The sequence below is a fragment of the Oryzias melastigma genome, linkage group LG7 (genome assembly GCF_002922805.2).
Source record: "Oryzias melastigma strain HK-1 linkage group LG7, ASM292280v2, whole genome shotgun sequence".
Taxonomy (NCBI): domain Eukaryota; kingdom Metazoa; phylum Chordata; class Actinopteri; order Beloniformes; family Adrianichthyidae; genus Oryzias; species Oryzias melastigma.
Genome location: NC_050518.1, coordinates 7,729,190 through 7,748,005, shown reverse-complemented (window position 1 = coordinate 7,748,005; position 18,816 = coordinate 7,729,190). Strand labels below are relative to the sequence as shown.

At 39.6% G+C, this 18,816-nt stretch overlaps 1 protein-coding gene across 1 annotated transcript; it reads left to right on the top strand.

Annotated features, from left to right (window-relative positions):
• The first annotated feature begins 566 nt into the window (after window positions 1–566).
• On the top strand, window positions 567–15,260 carry rnd1b (Rho family GTPase 1b). The gene is made up of 5 exons (XM_024293870.1): window positions 567–824; window positions 1,239–1,326; window positions 11,111–11,220; window positions 12,259–12,393; window positions 12,562–15,260. The coding sequence occupies exons 1-5, from the start codon at window positions 705–707 to the stop codon at window positions 12,805–12,807; spliced, it is 699 nt and encodes a 232-aa protein (XP_024149638.1). The 5' UTR covers window positions 567–704; the 3' UTR covers window positions 12,808–15,260.
• The last annotated feature ends 3,556 nt before the right edge of the window (window positions 15,261–18,816 follow it).

Genomic DNA, 18,816 nt, shown 5'->3' with positions numbered 1-18,816 from the left:
AGAAAAGAATCAATAGTAGATCATTTCATTCAAAATGAATCAGTATCAAATATTGTCAACCACAAATTATGATATTATTTAATTGTTGTTATAACAAACTGTCAAATCCCTATTAAAATTAGTTTGCCGACACACTTCTCTACAATAAAATGTGTAATAATTATTAGAAATAATCAATTTTTGGCATAAAAACTAAATGCATGTGAGAGTCAAACTCTACACAAATCAACTGAGACACATAGAAAGTAAATAAACTAATTACTCTAGCTTAGATTAGTTGTCTGCCACACTGTCCCCACAGAGATCTAAAATTGATCCAGCAGCCAGGAAAATTAAATCGATGGCTTTCAGCTGCTTAAGTGACAAAACTGACAAATGTTTATGCAAAAGGAAATTGATGTACAGAAATGGAAATATTATTGTAAACAGAGGTGCTGAAAACAAAGCCTGAACCCTTCAGTGCTCTATCATGTTCTAAGTGTTTGATGCTCTCTGGGAGGGAGGAGGGGATGAGGGGGATGATGCTGGATAATGAGCTCTGATTGGCTGAGGCTCGCCCGTATAAAGAGCCGCAGTGGCAAATTCAATCAGATCAACTGCGACAGACAGAAGTGAGGGAGCTTCTTTTACTGAGGCTGTTTGCAGGCTGATTCATTTCCTGAAGAAGATTGAATAGAAAAACGGGGTTTTGCGCGTTCTGCACCATGAAGGAAAGGAGGAACACGCAGCCGCTGGTGGTGAGGTGTAAACTGGTCCTCGTTGGAGACGTTCAATGCGGGAAAACAGCGATGCTGCAAGTCCTGGCCAAGGATTGTTACCCAGAGGTAGGCTGCGTGTGCTCCCACGCGACTCATGTGTGCGGGAATCCACGCACTTTGAGGCGTGAGATGGTGAAATGACAGTCAGGGCTCCGCGCTGCTGTGGAGACGGCAGGAGAAAAGAGTGCGTCTGCTGCGGATGCTGGCAGCTTGTGTGCGCATTTTACCAAAAAATGTTGTTTTTTTTCCTCAGAAATATGATTGCATAACAATTGTATGCAACTAACTTGTCTTTTAAGTCTACATATTTGTTTTCATAGACTAATTTTGTCCCTTAAATTCTATATTTCTCACAAGTGTGATGCATTATTTGCATTTGTTTTTGCCTCAGTGAGTTTTGCAGTGAATCACAGGAGCACATCAGGTGCCTGTGAATGACACCTCCCCTCTAATGGCAGCATGTTGCTAATTGCTCCCCAGACCTATGTGCCCACCGTCTTTGAAAACTACACAGCCTGCCTGGAGCTGGAAGATCAGCGAGTGGAGCTCAGTCTGTGGGACACCTCAGGTAACCCACCACCACCAGCACCTTTCATCCGCCTGCAGCACAGCAGGACGCCAAAAACCACAATGACCTGCCAATTTAATGAGCTTTTGATGTCTTCTTCTTTCCCATCATTCATTGAAATCATCATGAGTTTCTCAACATGACACAGAGATGAGGCTTGGATGCTATAAATGTGGAGTTTGCCGTGATTTACACAGAATATAACCTAATTAAAGGGTGTTTTCAGACTGGTTTGCTTAAAGTAAATTAGTTTGTTTCCCCCAATTCTCAAGAATACATTTTTAGTCTGAAACCCTGGTCCAGGACCGCTATTTGACCCATCTTAGGTAGAGCTCCGGTTCACTCTGAGGTTCCTCAGGCTAAATAGGCTCTATTCCCCAAGTGGAACAACTGAGCCAAAATGGCCACCGTAGCCAGTCATCACGTGATGTAAACAGGGTAGCGGAGCAACGATGAGACACAGCAACTCACTAAAATGTGGTTAAATGAATGCAGGTTAATTTAAAGAACTTTTAACGTGATTCACATTGGTTCTCATTCTGTTTTCCCGACGTTATACTGTATATGTCACAAACAGGGTATGTTTTTTATCATCTCCTCAGTAACCGCCTTCCAACATCCCTCCACCGTATCAAAGGAGCAAATAAAATTGTTCCCGACGTTAATACAGATGTTCAAAATTGGTTAGCAAAATTTAAAGTTAGAATAATTTAACTATTCCAACAAGGACTTCCATTATTCTTTGTCTCGTCTTTACCCCTTCTTCGTCATTTCTGTCCAATGATTTTTAGTCACGTGGTTTTGTTTACAAGCTTTGGTTCGGAGCAGAAATGTCCGGTTGATGGTAATCTGAATACAGACCAAATGCAAGATTTAGGACTCAATCTGCACCAAATGAAGCCAACTCGGTATTCAGACTTTTCCAGTCTGAATACACCCGTCGATGTTTATTAAATCAGCCTTCATATGTTTTTGTATGTGTGTGGAATGGAGGTTCTTATGTGCCAAATGCTTCACTGGAAACTTGGCAGGGAAGCAGCAATTTTTCCGGTTCACTCGCAATTAATGGTGATTTTGTGCATCATATGTTAATTTAAATCTAAGCATGAAAAAGAGGGTCAATGTGTCATCGCAGATCTCCGTGGATACATGCTGTTTAACATGTTGACCTGAATTGAGCAGACATGCGTCGGCAGCACCTGTTAGCCGCTCTCGTGCGCAGCGCTGCTTCCAGGCTGACCTCAGCAGCCTCACCGGGTCAAAAAAAAACAAACATTCTTTTATGCATCCATATGCAATAATACTTAATAGATCCAAATGAGAAAATGCAGTATTTACTTTTTATGTTTTTTATTCATTTTCATGGATTCCATCATTCACTGTGGCAATGATTGGTGGAAAAAAAGTGAATTTAAATCCTTCCCCAGACCAAATCCTGTCTTAATCCCAGACTGTGGACCTTTGGTCTGGCCAGCAGGAATGGGCCTGCTGCCCGGGGATGATGGGCACACACAGAGACATCCTGTTGAGCAGGGAGGCTTTTGGAGCAGACAGAAAGGATGGAGCAAAGAAACTGTAGTGACCTGCATTCTCCTCCATATGCTGCCCGAAGTCTCCCACTCAGAGAGCGTGATCCCGGGGATTAAGTCCGTGAATAGGACTTCTGGGCCACCCATTCTGACATTCTTTGTCCACATTCGTATCATTGTGAACACACACATTTATATACTTGATTCCTTTCCAATCTGGCTTTTGGTAATGGATAACAACCGCCAAAGCTATATCTGTTGGCTCCACCATGCAGCTTCCTCCTCTCTCTGTAATTTCTTCTAATTGTGTGGACTTGTGCCGCTGCGGCCCCACCACTGCTGAGCATCTTCTCATTATTCCAGTTCCCCTTCATTGATTGAACCAGCCTCATCAGGGGCTCCACATAGCAGAATGCTACGTCTTCCAGCTCCACCATGGATTTACGGGCTAAAATCAATCCTCCGGTTTTAATCAGCCTGATCTGATCGGCTGTGCAGGGAGGAGAGGACATAAAAAAAGCAAACACCGTCCATTGTTTAAACCTCATAAATAGGTAACAAAGGATCTTATCAATGTGTTAGTAAGTAATTTGTTTTAGTTTCACTCTATTTATTAATTAAACCTCACATTTCAGAGCATGTTGTAATAGGTAATCATTTATGTGATAAATTAATTAGATCAAGCTTCAATGCAAAAAGGTGGTGTTGAGTATAGATACTAATGATGTGGATGTCAATGTTACAATCATTTTACAATGAATATTGTGTTTTTGGTGGTTTTCCTCATAATTGATTACACATATAAGGAAGTACTGCTGCTCTGCAAAATTTATATTCAAGAAAACACTAGCAACACTTTTAAAATGGTTTAAAAGATGATCAGAGTGGGACTTCTGCTGTGGTAAAAGTGAAATACTTTGTTCAGAAAGCATCCATATTGGTTAGATCTGTGTTTTTTAAGGGCATCTAGAACAGATTTACTTTGTTTTAACATTGTTGATCTTGAATTTTAACTACCCGCAGCAGCTTTTGAGGGATTTCATTTAAATTAATTCCTGTAAGCATCACATGGCTCTGACTGGTTTGTTAGATGATGAGTTTAAAATAGTCAACAGTGACACATCTGTTTGCTCATAGTTAGAAGTGTGCCAAATGTTTCATGTGGAAGCTGGGGCGTGCAGGTTTTACCTTGTTTACAGCTGATGCTCTGACTGGGATTTTAACACAGGACTGTTTCTAGCACACCCCACTGGAACAAGAGATTTGGCTTATCTGGTTAAAGAATCTATGATGTTTTGGGAAATGCTATAATAACATTTCCAATTATTGCAAATATCATTTTAAGGGTTTGTCTTTAATCAGTTTTCATGTATGTCATCAATTAATAGTTTAAGTGGAAGCTCAATTTGAAAAAACAAGTTTGAAAGTAAAATATATTTAAAAAAAGGGCTTTAAACATGACAAAATCCATTAAATTCAGAAATAAGAAAATAGCAGTAAAAGATTAGAAACCTAGGAATTCAGGTGAACAAAGTCTGCCCTTTTAATACTTTAACTCAAATTACCGAAAAAATATTAAAGCAAAAGCAATGCAGGAGAAACAAAAATGAATAGACCTTCTAGTTAAAAGTCCCACAAAAAGATTGAAATACTTAAAATAATGGTTTTGTACAAAATAACCTGTTGAGTCAAGAAGTAAAAACACTGAAGTCTGAACCCAACTAAAGTAATGTAAGCTTAATTAAAAACAATAATAGGAAACTCATTTTATTTAATTTTTTTAGAATAAAGTTTGATTGATTGAATTTTACAACTTTTGGACAAATTGAAAACAAAGCATTGCTTTTCCTTTTTAAACATATTTTTACAGGAACATCACATTTTCTTGTTACAGAGTTGACGATCAAATCCCATTTATTAGCATTCAACATAATTTATATACCATTGGCTTCATTTTAATTCTTCATTTAAGGTTTAATAAATATATATCACATGCATTTATTATGCAGATATAGTTGTTTTCCAAATAAAGTGTAATTTAAAAGTAAAATGATCTAGAAAATCCTGAGTCTTATGATTAACTTAAATGAAATATCCAACATGTCATCAGCCTTGACTGTGTCAAAGTTAAGCGTGCTAACAGTTCAGATGTGTTGCTCAGAAACATCAGACCATCCCCTCTCTGCCTGCAGGGCCGTTCAGATGTGGTTCTGACTGGCTGATGTGAAAATGTGCAACAACTGTCGGACTCAATGTAGCGTGTCTTTTGGTTGAGCCGAGAAGTCTGTGGTTATCTGCTGCAGCAACCCCACAGCTTCCAGTCAGCTTAATGTGGGTGGAGGAGCAGAGCCGCTCTTATCCTCAAATCTGTGAGTCATGCCATCACTGGATCATTAGTCCGTCTGACCCCTGGTTTCTCATTGTGAGAGGACTGCTAATGATGAAAGTGCGGCTCGTTGCTCACTTGGCTTAGCAGGCAAACGCACTAAAGCTGTGTCCTGTCTTAACCTGTTTTGCTGTGTTTTATGCCTTGGCATCAAAATCCTGTTTTTTAAGTACTAAAAAAACAGACGCTTTTGGAAATGCTTTATATCGCATTAACATTTTAATACATTAATGTTGCTTTTTATGACTCGACAGTTAAAACTAAGACTTGGGGAAAAAACAAGAAAAAACATGAAAAAATGTCAGAATTTGTCTCCAAGTATTAAACTTCTAATGTTAAAATGAATGGGTGAGCTTGAACAGTTTTATACTTGATAAACTGAAAATTGATCTACCAAAGTTTACATTTCTTTTCTTTATACCTCCTTTTTTTAAAAAAAAATCTGTATCCACATTAACTCGCCTTTGAATTGGACTCATCAAAAAACATATTCTAAACCAGGTTCATTTAATGGAGGCTTGTAAAAAAGTAGGTTCATATGTGTTTAAAATAGATCTACTTTAAGGCAAAATTAAAAATGTAGTTTACAATATTTTTGGGCATGTGCCTAACCCTATTTTCACCCATTTTCCTAAAAAAAGTTTAGGGCATACCCTTTTCTGCTCTTTTTTAACTATTTTTCTATAATTTAATTATTTTGTGGCTTAGTCTCTATATTGTTAATCTGAATTTACAGCTCCACAAATTCAGCTCCTAAATTCAAAGCCAACCGAATGCTGCAGTTCCTCAAATAACCACCAGGGATTGCTTTCAGAAAGGAGCAATTCACTGTGACTCTTGTGTAGAAAAAAGTAGGTGCTGCTTTATAATTTACTCATCACTTCTATGAGTGAGGGGATCATATTATATGAAAACTATGAAACTATGAAACCATGATTACTTCAAAAGGATAACTCACACCAATATTTTAGAGTGCATAAATATGAACACAATCGTTCAATGTTACATCCTAAACAGTTTAAAACTGTGTCAATGTTTTTTTTTAATCTATAATAGCTGGTTTCAAATCAGAGATTTTGAGAAATCTATCAAGTTTTTATTGTTAATGATCACTGCCTTATACCATCCCCATGTCCTTTAAAAATAAAACAGAATTTACATTTAAATTATAAATGTATGTTTTTGTGTCTAAAAATGCAATACAACTTGATGTAAAAGAATAAAAAGGTATCAATTTTAAAGAAAAACATTTGGCTTTTCTGCTCAAATTATCTACTGTACAGGAAAACTGGACTAAGTGACTCCTCCCCCCTCGCATTTCAACCAGGAGTTCCCATTGGCTCCAAGAACCCCAAATCCAATAGACTTCTTTTGAGAAACAAACTCATTCTATTTGACAGAATAACAATTCTTGTTGTTCTACTTTTATAATCCTAATTTTGTCTTTTTTTAGCATCTTTCTGTACTGCAAGTAAACCGGCCAGTCAAATAGTTAAATATAAGTATGTGGCCACACGCCGAACATTTGATTGACAGATTCCCAGGAGCACGCTCTCAGTGTGAACTTCCAACAAGCTCACTCCTGATTGGTCGGAGTGATTGCAATGGACATGTTGACTCAGACCGACTCGGATCCATCACTGCTTCTAGACGTCTCACTCACTTGAGACGTGAGTGAGAAAATACTTTGGATTTTTTATTGTTATTTTACCATCTGAGATCCAATTGAGATTTCATGTTTAAATTCCATATCTATAGTGAGCATAAATACTGTACACATTCAAGTTAAGTGGAAACTGGGTCTACTGCAGAAGTTTGGTCCAATAGCAAACTCATTTCTGTCTCTAAATTTTGGACAGCACTAGGTATAACAATTTCATCCTCTTGCACTTTCGTCAGGTTCCACCTCCTAAATTTGAATGTGCTTCTCCAATTTTTCATCATTAATGGGATGACAGAACAAGAGATTCTCCCCTCCCATCAGGCTCAGTCTCAGCTGTGAAGCCTGAAGTGCGTCCACACTGGCTCCTATTCTTCTCTGCAGCATCTAAACAGAATAAACACATCTCAGCCTGGAAAATTCAGTTTCTCTCTTTTCTTCTGTTAGACGATGTCCCCTTCCATGTTTCATGCCTTAGAAACTCTCCATCTGGCGTTGTGTTTATTATTGCACAGCATTGATCTGTCTGCCCTTACCATTCTGTGGTTTATTGCCATGCACAGAAGAGGGGACAAGAGTGAGCAAGCCTGCCCCCCCATATCAGACTGCAGGGAGTGAGGGATTAATGGTGCAGAGGGAGTCTTTGTTATGAGTGTCAGTGTGGTGCACTCCTGCTTTCACTACTATTTTTGTTGCAAAGATAGAAATAGCTGGCGCTCCTGAAATTTTAACTAGATCCTGGAATATCAGCGGTGTGCTGGTGACTGAGCTGCTGTGTGAAGGCGATTGTGAGGGATTCTGCTGTCTAAGTAATGATTAGTTTGATGCATATAAAGGTATTTATTAATTAAACTTTTAACCTCTGACATGTCTTTTAATCTGCCCTCTGTTTTGGCAGTTTGACTGTATTGTCAGCTTTAATTCCACTACCCCCCCACCTCAGCTTTCTATTGATCGCTGCAGATCAGGGACCGTTTAATGCAGGATCACATCCCGTTTTCTGACTGCGAGATAGCCGCTCGCGGGAGACGATTTTACCGCCACCCTCAGATTGTCCTCTGAGAGCTGGAAACAGACGCACAGCCTGGCTGTCCCAGTGGTGGCGGCGCTTCTGATTCTCGCTCGTGTCAGTTTTCACAGTCAGCAAACACACCGCCTCTTTGGCACAGTTGCTCGTAACCCTGTTGGTAAACTGTGTTATCTAAAGCAATTCGCATTCATGCCGACATCTGTTGTCTTTGTCAAAAAGAGCAAACGCTTTTAAGCTGTTAAATAGAAACATCTCACTAATTTAATCCTAAATCAGATAATTAAGATTAAAAGCTTGTTAATGCATGAAGGTGTTTGTTCTTTCACAGGACTGTATACTCTGGGTTCTGAGGAATTTCATTGCAGCTTGTCGTTATTCTTCTCACAGCATCCAGCAGCTGGCAAACTCAGCTTTACCCTTTGATAATGTGTAAGATCATTAAGTATTCATGAGGGCGCTTTACATGTGCACATCCATGTTGCTGTGGTTTTGGATGTTTTCTTCTCATTGTTATGGAGCTAAACAGGTGTTCAGGCAGCTACGCAGTGAAGGATGTGTCTTCCCTGTGTGACAAAGGTGGGTGGATGACTCACCTCAGGCTTTCCGTGGTCACCTGTGACTTGGGTCGGTGTCTGGAAGTACGATTCATATTGCGATACATGGCTCACAATATGATATGTATCGCACCAGACTGCACCAGAACAATTTTCACTATTTTTTTTAAAGAGTATGACTTTGAAAAAAACTCTACCTGACTATTAACCTTTCATGGTAAAAGAAATGTAAAATTAATTTTATTTAATTATCACCATCCTAAGCACTGCAACTGAAGTTGTTTTTACCCAAGCAAATTCATGGTGCTTTTATTTTGGTAAATTAAGGAACATTTGTTCTTAAAGGGAAAAGTAACATTGATTTCCACAGCCAAATATTTTTCAGAATAAGAAAAAAAACATAGAATGAATGTGCTTTAACCAAAAAGGTTCTAAAATTAGGATTGAGAAAATAAAAGTGCAGTTTATTTTCAATATTGCTACATGTAGCTTCTAGTACTAGTGGTTGACGGGGATTAGGTGAAAAATCAAAGTAAGTCGCTGAAGGACATTCATAAAGGATTAATTCAAAATCAGCATTTTAAATTGATTCAAGTATCGGCAGATGAAGTATTGCGATATATTGCAAAGTCGATTTTTTCCTACCCCCCGACCTGTCAGACCAGAAGAGGGGGGCCATGCTGCATAAATTGGAACCGGAAATTCCACAAGTTTCCAGAATTGTAGGACTTTTCATAAAAAGTTTGAATGTGAATCAACAGTTTAGTGTGCAAGATGAGCATGAAATTGGCGCAAAAACAATTATTGTTGTATTCCATTAAAAACTGATATTAACAAAAGTGTTCAGATTTGTAAAACGGTTAACCCTTTCACAACCAGAGCTTTAGCTTCAATGCTAGCATTATCTTTGACAACAGTAACTTTTTAACTCTTATTGCAATCATTGTGATTCAGCTTTTCTGTCGCAGAGAAAAGTGGCTTTGCATCGCAGAAAAATCATTTTAAAGTGCTGCATATTTGCGCAAAGGCTCTTTTCTGTGCTGATCAGCTGATTCACGTTAATTGCATAAAGGGTTACAGAATGTCAAAGGGCCTAGTAGGTTTTGATGGAGACGTCTCGAATAGTAAATGCTTAAAACCTAAAATGGGGGGAAAAAAACAACTGTTAGGGTTAAATGAGTCTTTTTAAATACATTTAAAAAAGATTATTTTTTGATCAAAACATCAGAGGTTACCTCTGAGTTGTAGGCAGGACTATTGGCACTGAGTAAGCCTGCCCTGACTCCCCATGATCCCTTTTTTCCAATTGCTCCTAATTCACCACAATTTGAATAAAGAAATACTCAGAAATGTAGTTTTTATCTTAATTTTCTTTACACATGTCCCCCATCATGAGAAAAATGTCACAAGAACACGTTAAAATCATCAAAGAACATCAGCTTCTCTGCTGTCATCTCCCTTTCCACTGATGCCCCCCCCCCTCTGTGAATGTATAATCGGGTCTGACCCTAAACCCCATCACCTGCAAACTCCACCTGCTGCTACAAAAGAATTCTGTTAATTCCTAACAACACGCATTGTCCTCCTCAATCCAAATCAATGTGAGTGCTTGTGTAATATCTAATGAGTTGGTACAAAACTGCTCTTGTTTTGTGTAGCTATAAGAGGAACACCGATCCCCCTCTGGGATTCATGCAGAGTCTGAAGTAAACACTTTAATCCTACTGAGCGGGCTCCTCTTCTGTTTCATCTGATAAGAGATTTGGCTGTATCCAAATCTAGATAGTGAGTCTGTATCATTAGGTGTGGATGACGTTTTTTTTTTCATGTGCTAAATGTGTAAATTTTCCCCACTTTGCCGAGAAGGAATGTCCCCATCAGTGGGTGGGTGGGCTTCTTGCAGTTTGAAATGATTGACTGGCAGTTAAAGGCAAGCCTTCATAGAGAGGTGGGAGGAATGTCTGATGTAGATGGTGGATTCCAAGACTGTTGCTGTGGTAACAGAGGGACCGGAGGTATTGCTCGCCGAGCATAGGATTTTTGGGGGGTGGGTGGCTTACTTAAGGATTCTGAGCATGAGTGGGAGCATCTGCCGAGCCCCACCGTTCCATTTGTGTAATCTACTGCAAGAAAAGATCAATGAGGATTTAGTACTCGATTGTCATCTTCCTTCCTTCTGAAATGCTAGAAAAAGATGGGAGCAGGGAAAAGAGCAGCTTCAGGGGCAGTGAAATGACACTGGGAAGGAGGAAGTCATGCCGGCTGCACAGATCTCCCCCTGCAGCTGTATCCTCCCTCTGTCTGTCTGCTGTTCTTTGACTGTGTGTATTTTTCTATTTTTCAATTAGGCTATGTCCACCTACCTACAGTCTTGAATAAAATCAATCACTGATTCTGCACAAAGAATCAAGTTCAGTCTTTAAACTTTTACTTTTAATGTAAAGTCATTATATTACGTTTTAATGAACATAAATTTGGCTTAAACACTCAATGCAAACTCTTACAGGAGAAAAGCATCATTAAATGATGCACATTAGACAGTGAGAAGCTGAACTGGAAAGTTATCTGCATCTAAAGATTGGGAGAAAGTAATAAGAAAAATACTTTGTTCTTCTGTTCTTAAAGGTTCTCCATACTACGATAATGTGAGGCCCCTCTGCTACAGCGACTCCGATGCAGTCTTGTTGTGTTTTGACATCAGTCGCCCGGACACAGTGGACAGCAGTCTCAAAAAGGTAAGAACTTTTATTCACATTTATATTTCTTACTTATGGTCAGACGTGGCTGACCATAAAAAAGAAATTAAACTCCAGCATGTTAAACAACTAAAAGCAGATAAAACAACTCAAGTACTAAGTAAAAGTTTTAACTTATTTGATTTATAGTCTATAACGTATGAAATATGACAAACAAAATGTGTAATTATTGCGTAAATTCCAGTCTTTCCAGAGATTAAGATTACATATATTTAATAAATCTATTGATTAGATTAAATAAAACAACAGCATCCTCATTCAAACTGTTGGCAGCAACACTTTTGCTGATCTAATTAAGGATTAGTGACTGATGATTCTTTCCAACACTTGTAGGATTTTGTGTATGGAGGTCAATAGTTGTAAGGAAATTTTGATTAGCTATGTCTCATTTTTAAACCTTTGCTTTCCCTTTTTGAAGAAAAAGAATCAGGTTTTAGTGTTCCAAAAATTCCAAAAGCCTCTGCATCCATTGTTGCAGATGCATTAAACCATTTATTGTGATTTTAGAGTCTAAGATTAACTGTATTGGCAGAAATCTTTTTGTTGGTTTATACTGATAATTACATTTTTATGCAATTATCTGCAGCTATAGTAAATGTGCTCATTTTGGCTTGAATCCCTGGAATAAATAATACCAATGTGAACAAATGCACCTGGTTAATGCTAAGAGTACTGTTTTTATTTATATAAATATACTCAGGTGAAAAGTAGTGTCTAGTAAATCTACTCCTAAAAGTACTTTTTTTTTTTAAATTTAATAAAACATCCATGAATAGTTTACGGCAAGGGTGTCCAAAGTCAGTCCTCGAGGGTTTTCTACATGTTTTCCAACCAGCCTTCCATTGAAGCTCCTTATTGATCCAGATAATCAGCATCGGATAAAGCAGGGTTACAGGAAAACCAGCAGGAGGACCTCGAGGACTGGCTTTGGACACCCCTAGTTTACAAAATCTGTTTACTAGTGAAACTATTCTGAACTGTTAAACAGTTTGGCTGATTGACTGTTTGCGTTTGCAGTGGAAAACAGAAATCCTGGATTTCTGTCCGAGCACACGCATCCTGATCATTGGCTGCAAGATTGACCTTCGCACAGACGTCTGCACGCTGATGGAGCTGTCCAATCAGAAGCAGAGTCCAATCACCTATGAGCAGGTGAGAAAAATTTTGCTAACCACACACTTTTTGAACCTTTATTTTGAAATGTATTGCTAGTTCATTCCTAATGTTCACTATGAAGAAATATTATGTTTGATATGGTAAAAGAAAATGTAAAAATTATATGTTTGGGTATAACCAGGTTTTGTTCTTGTACTATGACAGGGTTCTGCTATGGCCAAGCAGCTGGGTGCAGAGGCTTACTTGGAGTGCTCTGCGTTTACTTCGGAGAAAAGCATCCACAGTGTGTTCCGCACCTCGGCAATGGCCTGCATGAACAAGCTGCAGCCTCTCCCAAAGCCCAGCCCCACCCGCCGCCTCTCCAAAAGACTCCTCCACCTGCCCAGCAAGTCTGATTTGCTCTCCTCCAGCTTTAAGAAGGAGAAGACCAAGAGCTGCTCAGTGATGTGAGTTGGAGAGGGTGAGCGTCCTCACATGCGACTCCCGACCCCAGCCTCTTTGGTTTTGGGGAAGGGGGGTGGGCATGATGGTTTTATCAGGGTTTCCTGCTGAATCCTTCCCTCACCCCCCAGAAACCAAAAGCTCCTCAGAAGAGGTGGACACCCAGCTGTCCACTTGCTCCTGAACCTTTCAGCGCACATCCATATTTTCTTCAACTTGCTTTTTTTTATCAGTTCAAATTTAATCATTGAGCTTTTTTTTCAAACTGTAACCAGTATGCAATGGTATTTCCATCTGTCTCATTTTTAATATCTATAGGCACGTGTTGATTTTGTTCGATATGAAAATGTGCAATCTGTGACGTTTTAATCTTGTGATGTAAATGCCTCTCAGACGACTCAATGGATATTTTTCTAACTACATAAATAAACTTAGCATGAAAACACCAGGAAACTAAATCTTGTACATCCCCACGAGAGCAGTATGGGAGGTATAAAACGGCACGTCACAGGTTTATCCCTCTGAGAAAAACGCAGGGATGCACAAGGACAAACCTCAAGAGAGAGCTGTTACGTAGATTAGCTCTGGCTGCGTCGGCAGTGACGAGAGCAGGGAAACGGGCGGCGGGAACAGGCTCCTGCCCAGGCAGCAGTGTAGCCTACATCAGCCTGCATCAGAGGTTGTTGATGCGTGGTTATGTAGCAGCAGACAGGGCAGCTCCACAGGCTTTAGAAGGGAAAGGAGACTCGAGGTGCCGTGAAAAAATCGGCTTGAAGAGACAAATTGGAGTCCATTTCTGTTCATAAAAACACATTTTATTGACAGAAACAGATTGTTCTTTTGTGACAAACAACTGCACAACTGGCAAGTGTTATCGATGAAGCTGAGGTTCGAGTATGAAGGGTGTTAAGCTAGTCTAGACAGACTGATAATGTGAAAATCTATGCTCTTTGACAAAGATTTGTAGCATTGCAGTACTTCTCATATTTTTGCAGATGAACAAAACGCCTTTTCTGTAATGTTCCCTAAAGTTAGAGGATTTTTGAGATCTGCATGTCTGTGGGTTTCTTACAATTGCTTCTGCCTAATGTAGCAATCCCAAAGTGACATGATTCTTCCAAAAAAACTTATTTGTTTTGCACAAACTTAAACTATTGACCTCCGATACACAGTTGAAGCATCTACAGAGCAAAAATCAGATGCTTTTTTATTAAATCTTTGGCTTCATGGTTATGTTTGTGTGCAGTCTTCGTATATGCGCTTCTAACCATAAAGCAATAAGGATTTAAGTGCTTGTGATGCCAGGTGACTTGTGTGGCAATAAAGGTGCAGCTTTGTGATTAATGTCCTGCAACAAGTGCTCCATGGCTAAACCGGCATCCCCTCTGTTCTACTTGGCCCCACTCTGGTGTGTGGAAAGTGCTGTGCTCTGAAACCTAATATAGAAATAAATGTGAATTTGCCTCTTTGAGATAAATATTTTACACCTATTTCTGTATTATTCTGACAAACGAAAGTGAGGCAGTAGGACTTTTTAAAAAAAATATTAGGTACCAAATTGAAAATGTGCTTTAAAAGTCTAAATATAAATAATTAAGGGCTGTTGTGAGGAATAGAATACAAATCGTGAGTAATCAAACTGCACAGGCTGGCCCTGTCTAAAGAAAGCTATTTTTCCATTCCTCTTTTTTGTGCGTTATTTTTGTATATCTAAAAGGATTGATGTCTGTTCCCCATGTTATGTTGGAAATATCCCACTGACATAGGTGTTGTTTTGTGACAGAGCTGTGGACTGCCCCCCCCCCTCAGTACTCTAAGGAACTTTTAAAGTAATGATTTGCACAAAGGCTTCCAGTCCACACACAGGAATTCCCCCAGTATTGCATAGCAACAATCCGGTGCACAGAACAAACTCCCGCGCTCGATTAGCTATGTGGACAGAGAGGTTTAGCTTGCAAGCAGACTTTCCCACATTCATTATTACCACATCATTTATGCATTTCTTGCCAAACATGTTTTTATTTAGTTTTTTATTGTTCCTATTTAAGTAAGAGTGCTGATGCCAAGCCTTTAGAGGATGGGTTGCCCAGGCGACTCAATGAAAATGTCGGTTAATATGCAGCCTTTGTGTTATAGTCAGTGTAAAATGGTGCAGTCAAACTCCTAAGCATGTCCTATTAAAATTGTATGATTGTAGATACTGTCTCTTGTTTTACGAGTAAGCCTCACGTCTATAAATAAACAACTTTAAAGAAGTCCTGATCTTTGAGGATTTCACATTAAAATACTGTTGCTGACGTGGATATTTATTGGGTGGGTTATAATTTGTCTGTTGCTTTATTTTATTTTTTTGGCCACATGTACATTTGTTTAAAATTTTACTTTAAAAAAATTAGACATTTTTGTTATATTTTATTTTCTGCCTGTATCAAATAAAGCTTGCCCTCTGTGGCGCTCTGAGATCTTTGGTGTTGGATGTTGTTGTTTTTTTTTGCAGACGTTTAGTCTTTAGTAGTCTGGCGTCTTAAGCCATTAGTCTTTTTCATCTCACAAGTTTTTATAGCTTCTAAAACAGACGTAATATTGCACGTGTCTAAAAAAAAAAAATAGACGACAAAAGTGTATTAATGTTATCTTTCACCACCACAAACCAAGATTTAAGTTTGTAGAAATGGAAACCTCTTATAGTGCATTCACACGGCAAATTCGAGCCAAATTTACTGCTCAACGCCTTGATACCACGGCCGTGGAACAACCACCAAAGTTTTTCTGGACTTCATTCATTGATGATGTTGAGCAAGTAGCTCTGGTTTACTGTATGTTTTTGAGAGCTCTCTGTGGCTGTGTTCGCCAGATGATTAAGTCTTTCCCGGTGCAGTGTACTATGGCAGGCCGATTCATCATTAAATAGATATCCTTGATATCAGGCTTTTTTAAGCCAACTAGTAATGCCAAAAGCGCAACTAGTTCACTAGTGGAACATGTTTTGGCTTACTAGTTAACTAGTGATGTCTAGAAATGTGCACTAGTTCACTAGTGGACCATATTTTTGCTTACTAGTTAACTAGTGACACTCTCAAAAGGCCACTACTGAACAAGTCACATGTAAATGTCCTACAAGTTCACTAGTAAGGTTCCTGTAAAGCTCACTAGTTAACTAGTGCGACCAAACTATCGAACTATCCATCCATCCATCCATCTTCTTGACCGCTTCTTCCCTTTCGGGGTCGCGGGGTGCCGGAGCCTATCCCGGCTACTGAAGGGCGAAGGCGGGGTACACCCTGGACAGGTCGCCAGTCTGTCGCAGGGCCTCAATCACACACCCATCCACTCTCACATTCACACCTAGGGGTAATTTAGAGTCACCAATTAACCTATGAAGCATGTTTTTGGACGGTGGGAGGAAGCCGGAGTCCCCGGTGAAAACCCACGCATGCACGGGGAGAACATGCAAACTCCACACAGAAAGGTCCCAGCCGGGATTCGAACTGGGGCCTTCTCGCTGTGAGGCAAGAGCGCTAACCACTGCGCCACCGTGCAGCCCAATATCGAACTAGTTAATTAGTAATTCATTCTTGCAGCAAGACCTGCACCTGTTGCAGAAGTGTTAAACGTTATTTCCATCTGTCTGCGGCCTAGTTTGAGCATCAATCTGAAAGGGGAAACCTATGACGGCAGGGACCAGCAACCTGGCCGGCAGACCTCACTAGCTTTGGCGTTCATTAGTTCTGCTGGACATTGGGCAGCGGCGTTCACTAGCTTGTTATATTCTCCACTGAGCAGCTAGCTAGTGTAGCTGGTGTGATCAATCTGGCTCCACGGGCTCTGTGACAGGCTGGCGACCTGTAGAGGGTGTATCCCACCTTTGAACCAACCCCTCGACCCCAGCAGGTTACAATGAAGGATAAAAGTTCAGGATGAAAATCCCCAAATTGAGCCACCATATTGGATTTTTTTACTATTTGATGGAGTCACTGAAAACGTCACATGCCCAAAGCTGAGTTCTGGATTGGCGTGTTAACTTTGCCGCGCTGCGCCCAACGCCCATATCATGTTGCAGGACTTCGTATTGCGTCGGTACATTGAATTAACATTGAAACTTCCCGCTGTGCGAATCACATCTGCTGTAATTGTAGCTTTAGACAGAAAATTAAAAATGTTGTTTTATACATTTTTCTGGCTACATAACAAAAACTATATAAAATCCCATGGTTCAATATCATGAACTTACTAAATTGTGTACAGTGGTGCAAAGACTATATGTCAGTCACAGATCCTGCAAGTTGTTCCACTTAAAAAGATTTTTAAAGTTTGCCTCAACACTCTAATGTACCCCTGGTTGGCAATGACAGAGGTCAAATGTTTCCTGTTGGTCTCCTTTAGGTTAGCCAACACTGTTTAAGCTTTTTTGGTCCATTCTTCCATGCAGATCTACTCAAGAGCTGTGACGTTTTGGGGTTGTCTCTTGGCAACACAGGCTTTCAACTCAGGACCTTGAAATACTTTTTTACACTCTTTTGCTGCTTAGACAATGTGTTTGGGATCATCATCATGCTGGAAGATCCAACCATGTTTCATCCTAAATACTTTCACTGATGGAAGGAGGATTTAGCTCAAAATCTCCCCATACATGACTCCATTCATCCATTCATCCTTTACTCGAGACAGGTCAGTCACCCTGTTCTTTTTGTAGATAGGCAGCCCAAAAGCATGATGGTTCCACCCCCATGGGTTTCTTGGGAGCATTCTTCCCAAACATTTCGAGTTTTGGTCTCATCTGACAACGTGACATTCTTCCAATCTGGATTGTACAGATGGTTTCAGGTTAACCTTTGACGGGCCCAGACACGCTGGGTTAAGCGGGGGGCATTTGAAAGCACTGTAAGATGTGTTACTATAGAAACCTTTGTCACTGTGGTCCCAGCTCTCTTCAGGTCATTGATCCGTTCTCATGTGTAATTCACAGGTGTTTCCTCACTGTTCTGTAATACACAAAGTGAGATCTTGCATGAAGCCCCAGGTGGAGGGAGATTTTGGTGCCCTGACATTTCTACTTCATCTCCAACAGTTGATCTCTTCTCACTAAGTGAGAGTAAGTGAAAGCGAACTTATAACTTTTGTACAGATAACCAGTTTAAACAGGTGTCATTAATACAAGTAGGTAATGAGTAGCGGATAAGAAATGCTTCTTAAAGAAGAAGTTAGAAGTCTGTGAGGATCAAGATTCTTGCTTGTTTGTAGGAGCTTAATATTTATTTTCTGCTCCTCTATACAAATACATCCTTTGAAAATCACACAGTGACTTCCTGAATTCTATTTTTTACACAATGTCTCCATATTGAAGTGCATCTATGATAAATATTACAGACCTGTCCCATGTTTTTAAGTAGAAAAACTTGCAGAATTAGCAAATGCTAAAGGTTAGTTTATTTATTCATATTTCCCAAACAGTAAAACTAAAAGAAGAATTTTGCATCTGCACAAAACAGTCACACATAACTGAACAGACTCTTAAAGACTGGCGCTCTGGTGTCTTCAAAGGAACCACATCTGGTCACTGCAGATACAGATGTGTCTCACACTGGCCTGATGCCACAGGAATGTGATGTTGAGCCAACAGGGCGACTAGCACATGTGTCGTCTGCACCTCAGACTGCAACCCCTGCTAATCAGCCCTAATGGAAGCATGCCATGGAGAAGCACCTGCAACCAAGGCCACCAACGGAAAGACAATCAAAATGCTTTAAATCCACCTATTTAAAGAAGAATTCATATGTAATGAGCACAATTTGAAGCAGTGTCTCTATTATCAGTATTGCACTCCTAGTTTGAAAGCTTAAATTTGCTCATGTGGGGATTGAGCAAAAATGTTAAAATAAGAAACAGCAGAAAAGGAGGAAACTAAGAAATACTGAGGTAACATCTTTCCACCTAAAAAGCTTAGAAATTTGAGGATTTATTATTATTTTTTTTTTTACCAACTACAGATAAAGTACTGGATTCCTAACAAAAGTGTGC

Bases quoted from the DNA above. Each gene is read 5' to 3' on its own strand.
- rnd1b (XM_024293870.1), top strand. From the start codon at position 705: ATGAAGGAAAGGAGGAACACGCAGCCGCTGGTGGTGAGGTGTAAACTG. The intron at 11,221-12,258 runs GTAAGAACTTTT...TTGCGTTTGCAG, and splicing joins TGGACAGCAGTCTCAAAAAG to TGGAAAACAGAAATCCTGGA. The intron at 12,394-12,561 runs GTGAGAAAAATT...GTACTATGACAG, and splicing joins GTCCAATCACCTATGAGCAG to GGTTCTGCTATGGCCAAGCA.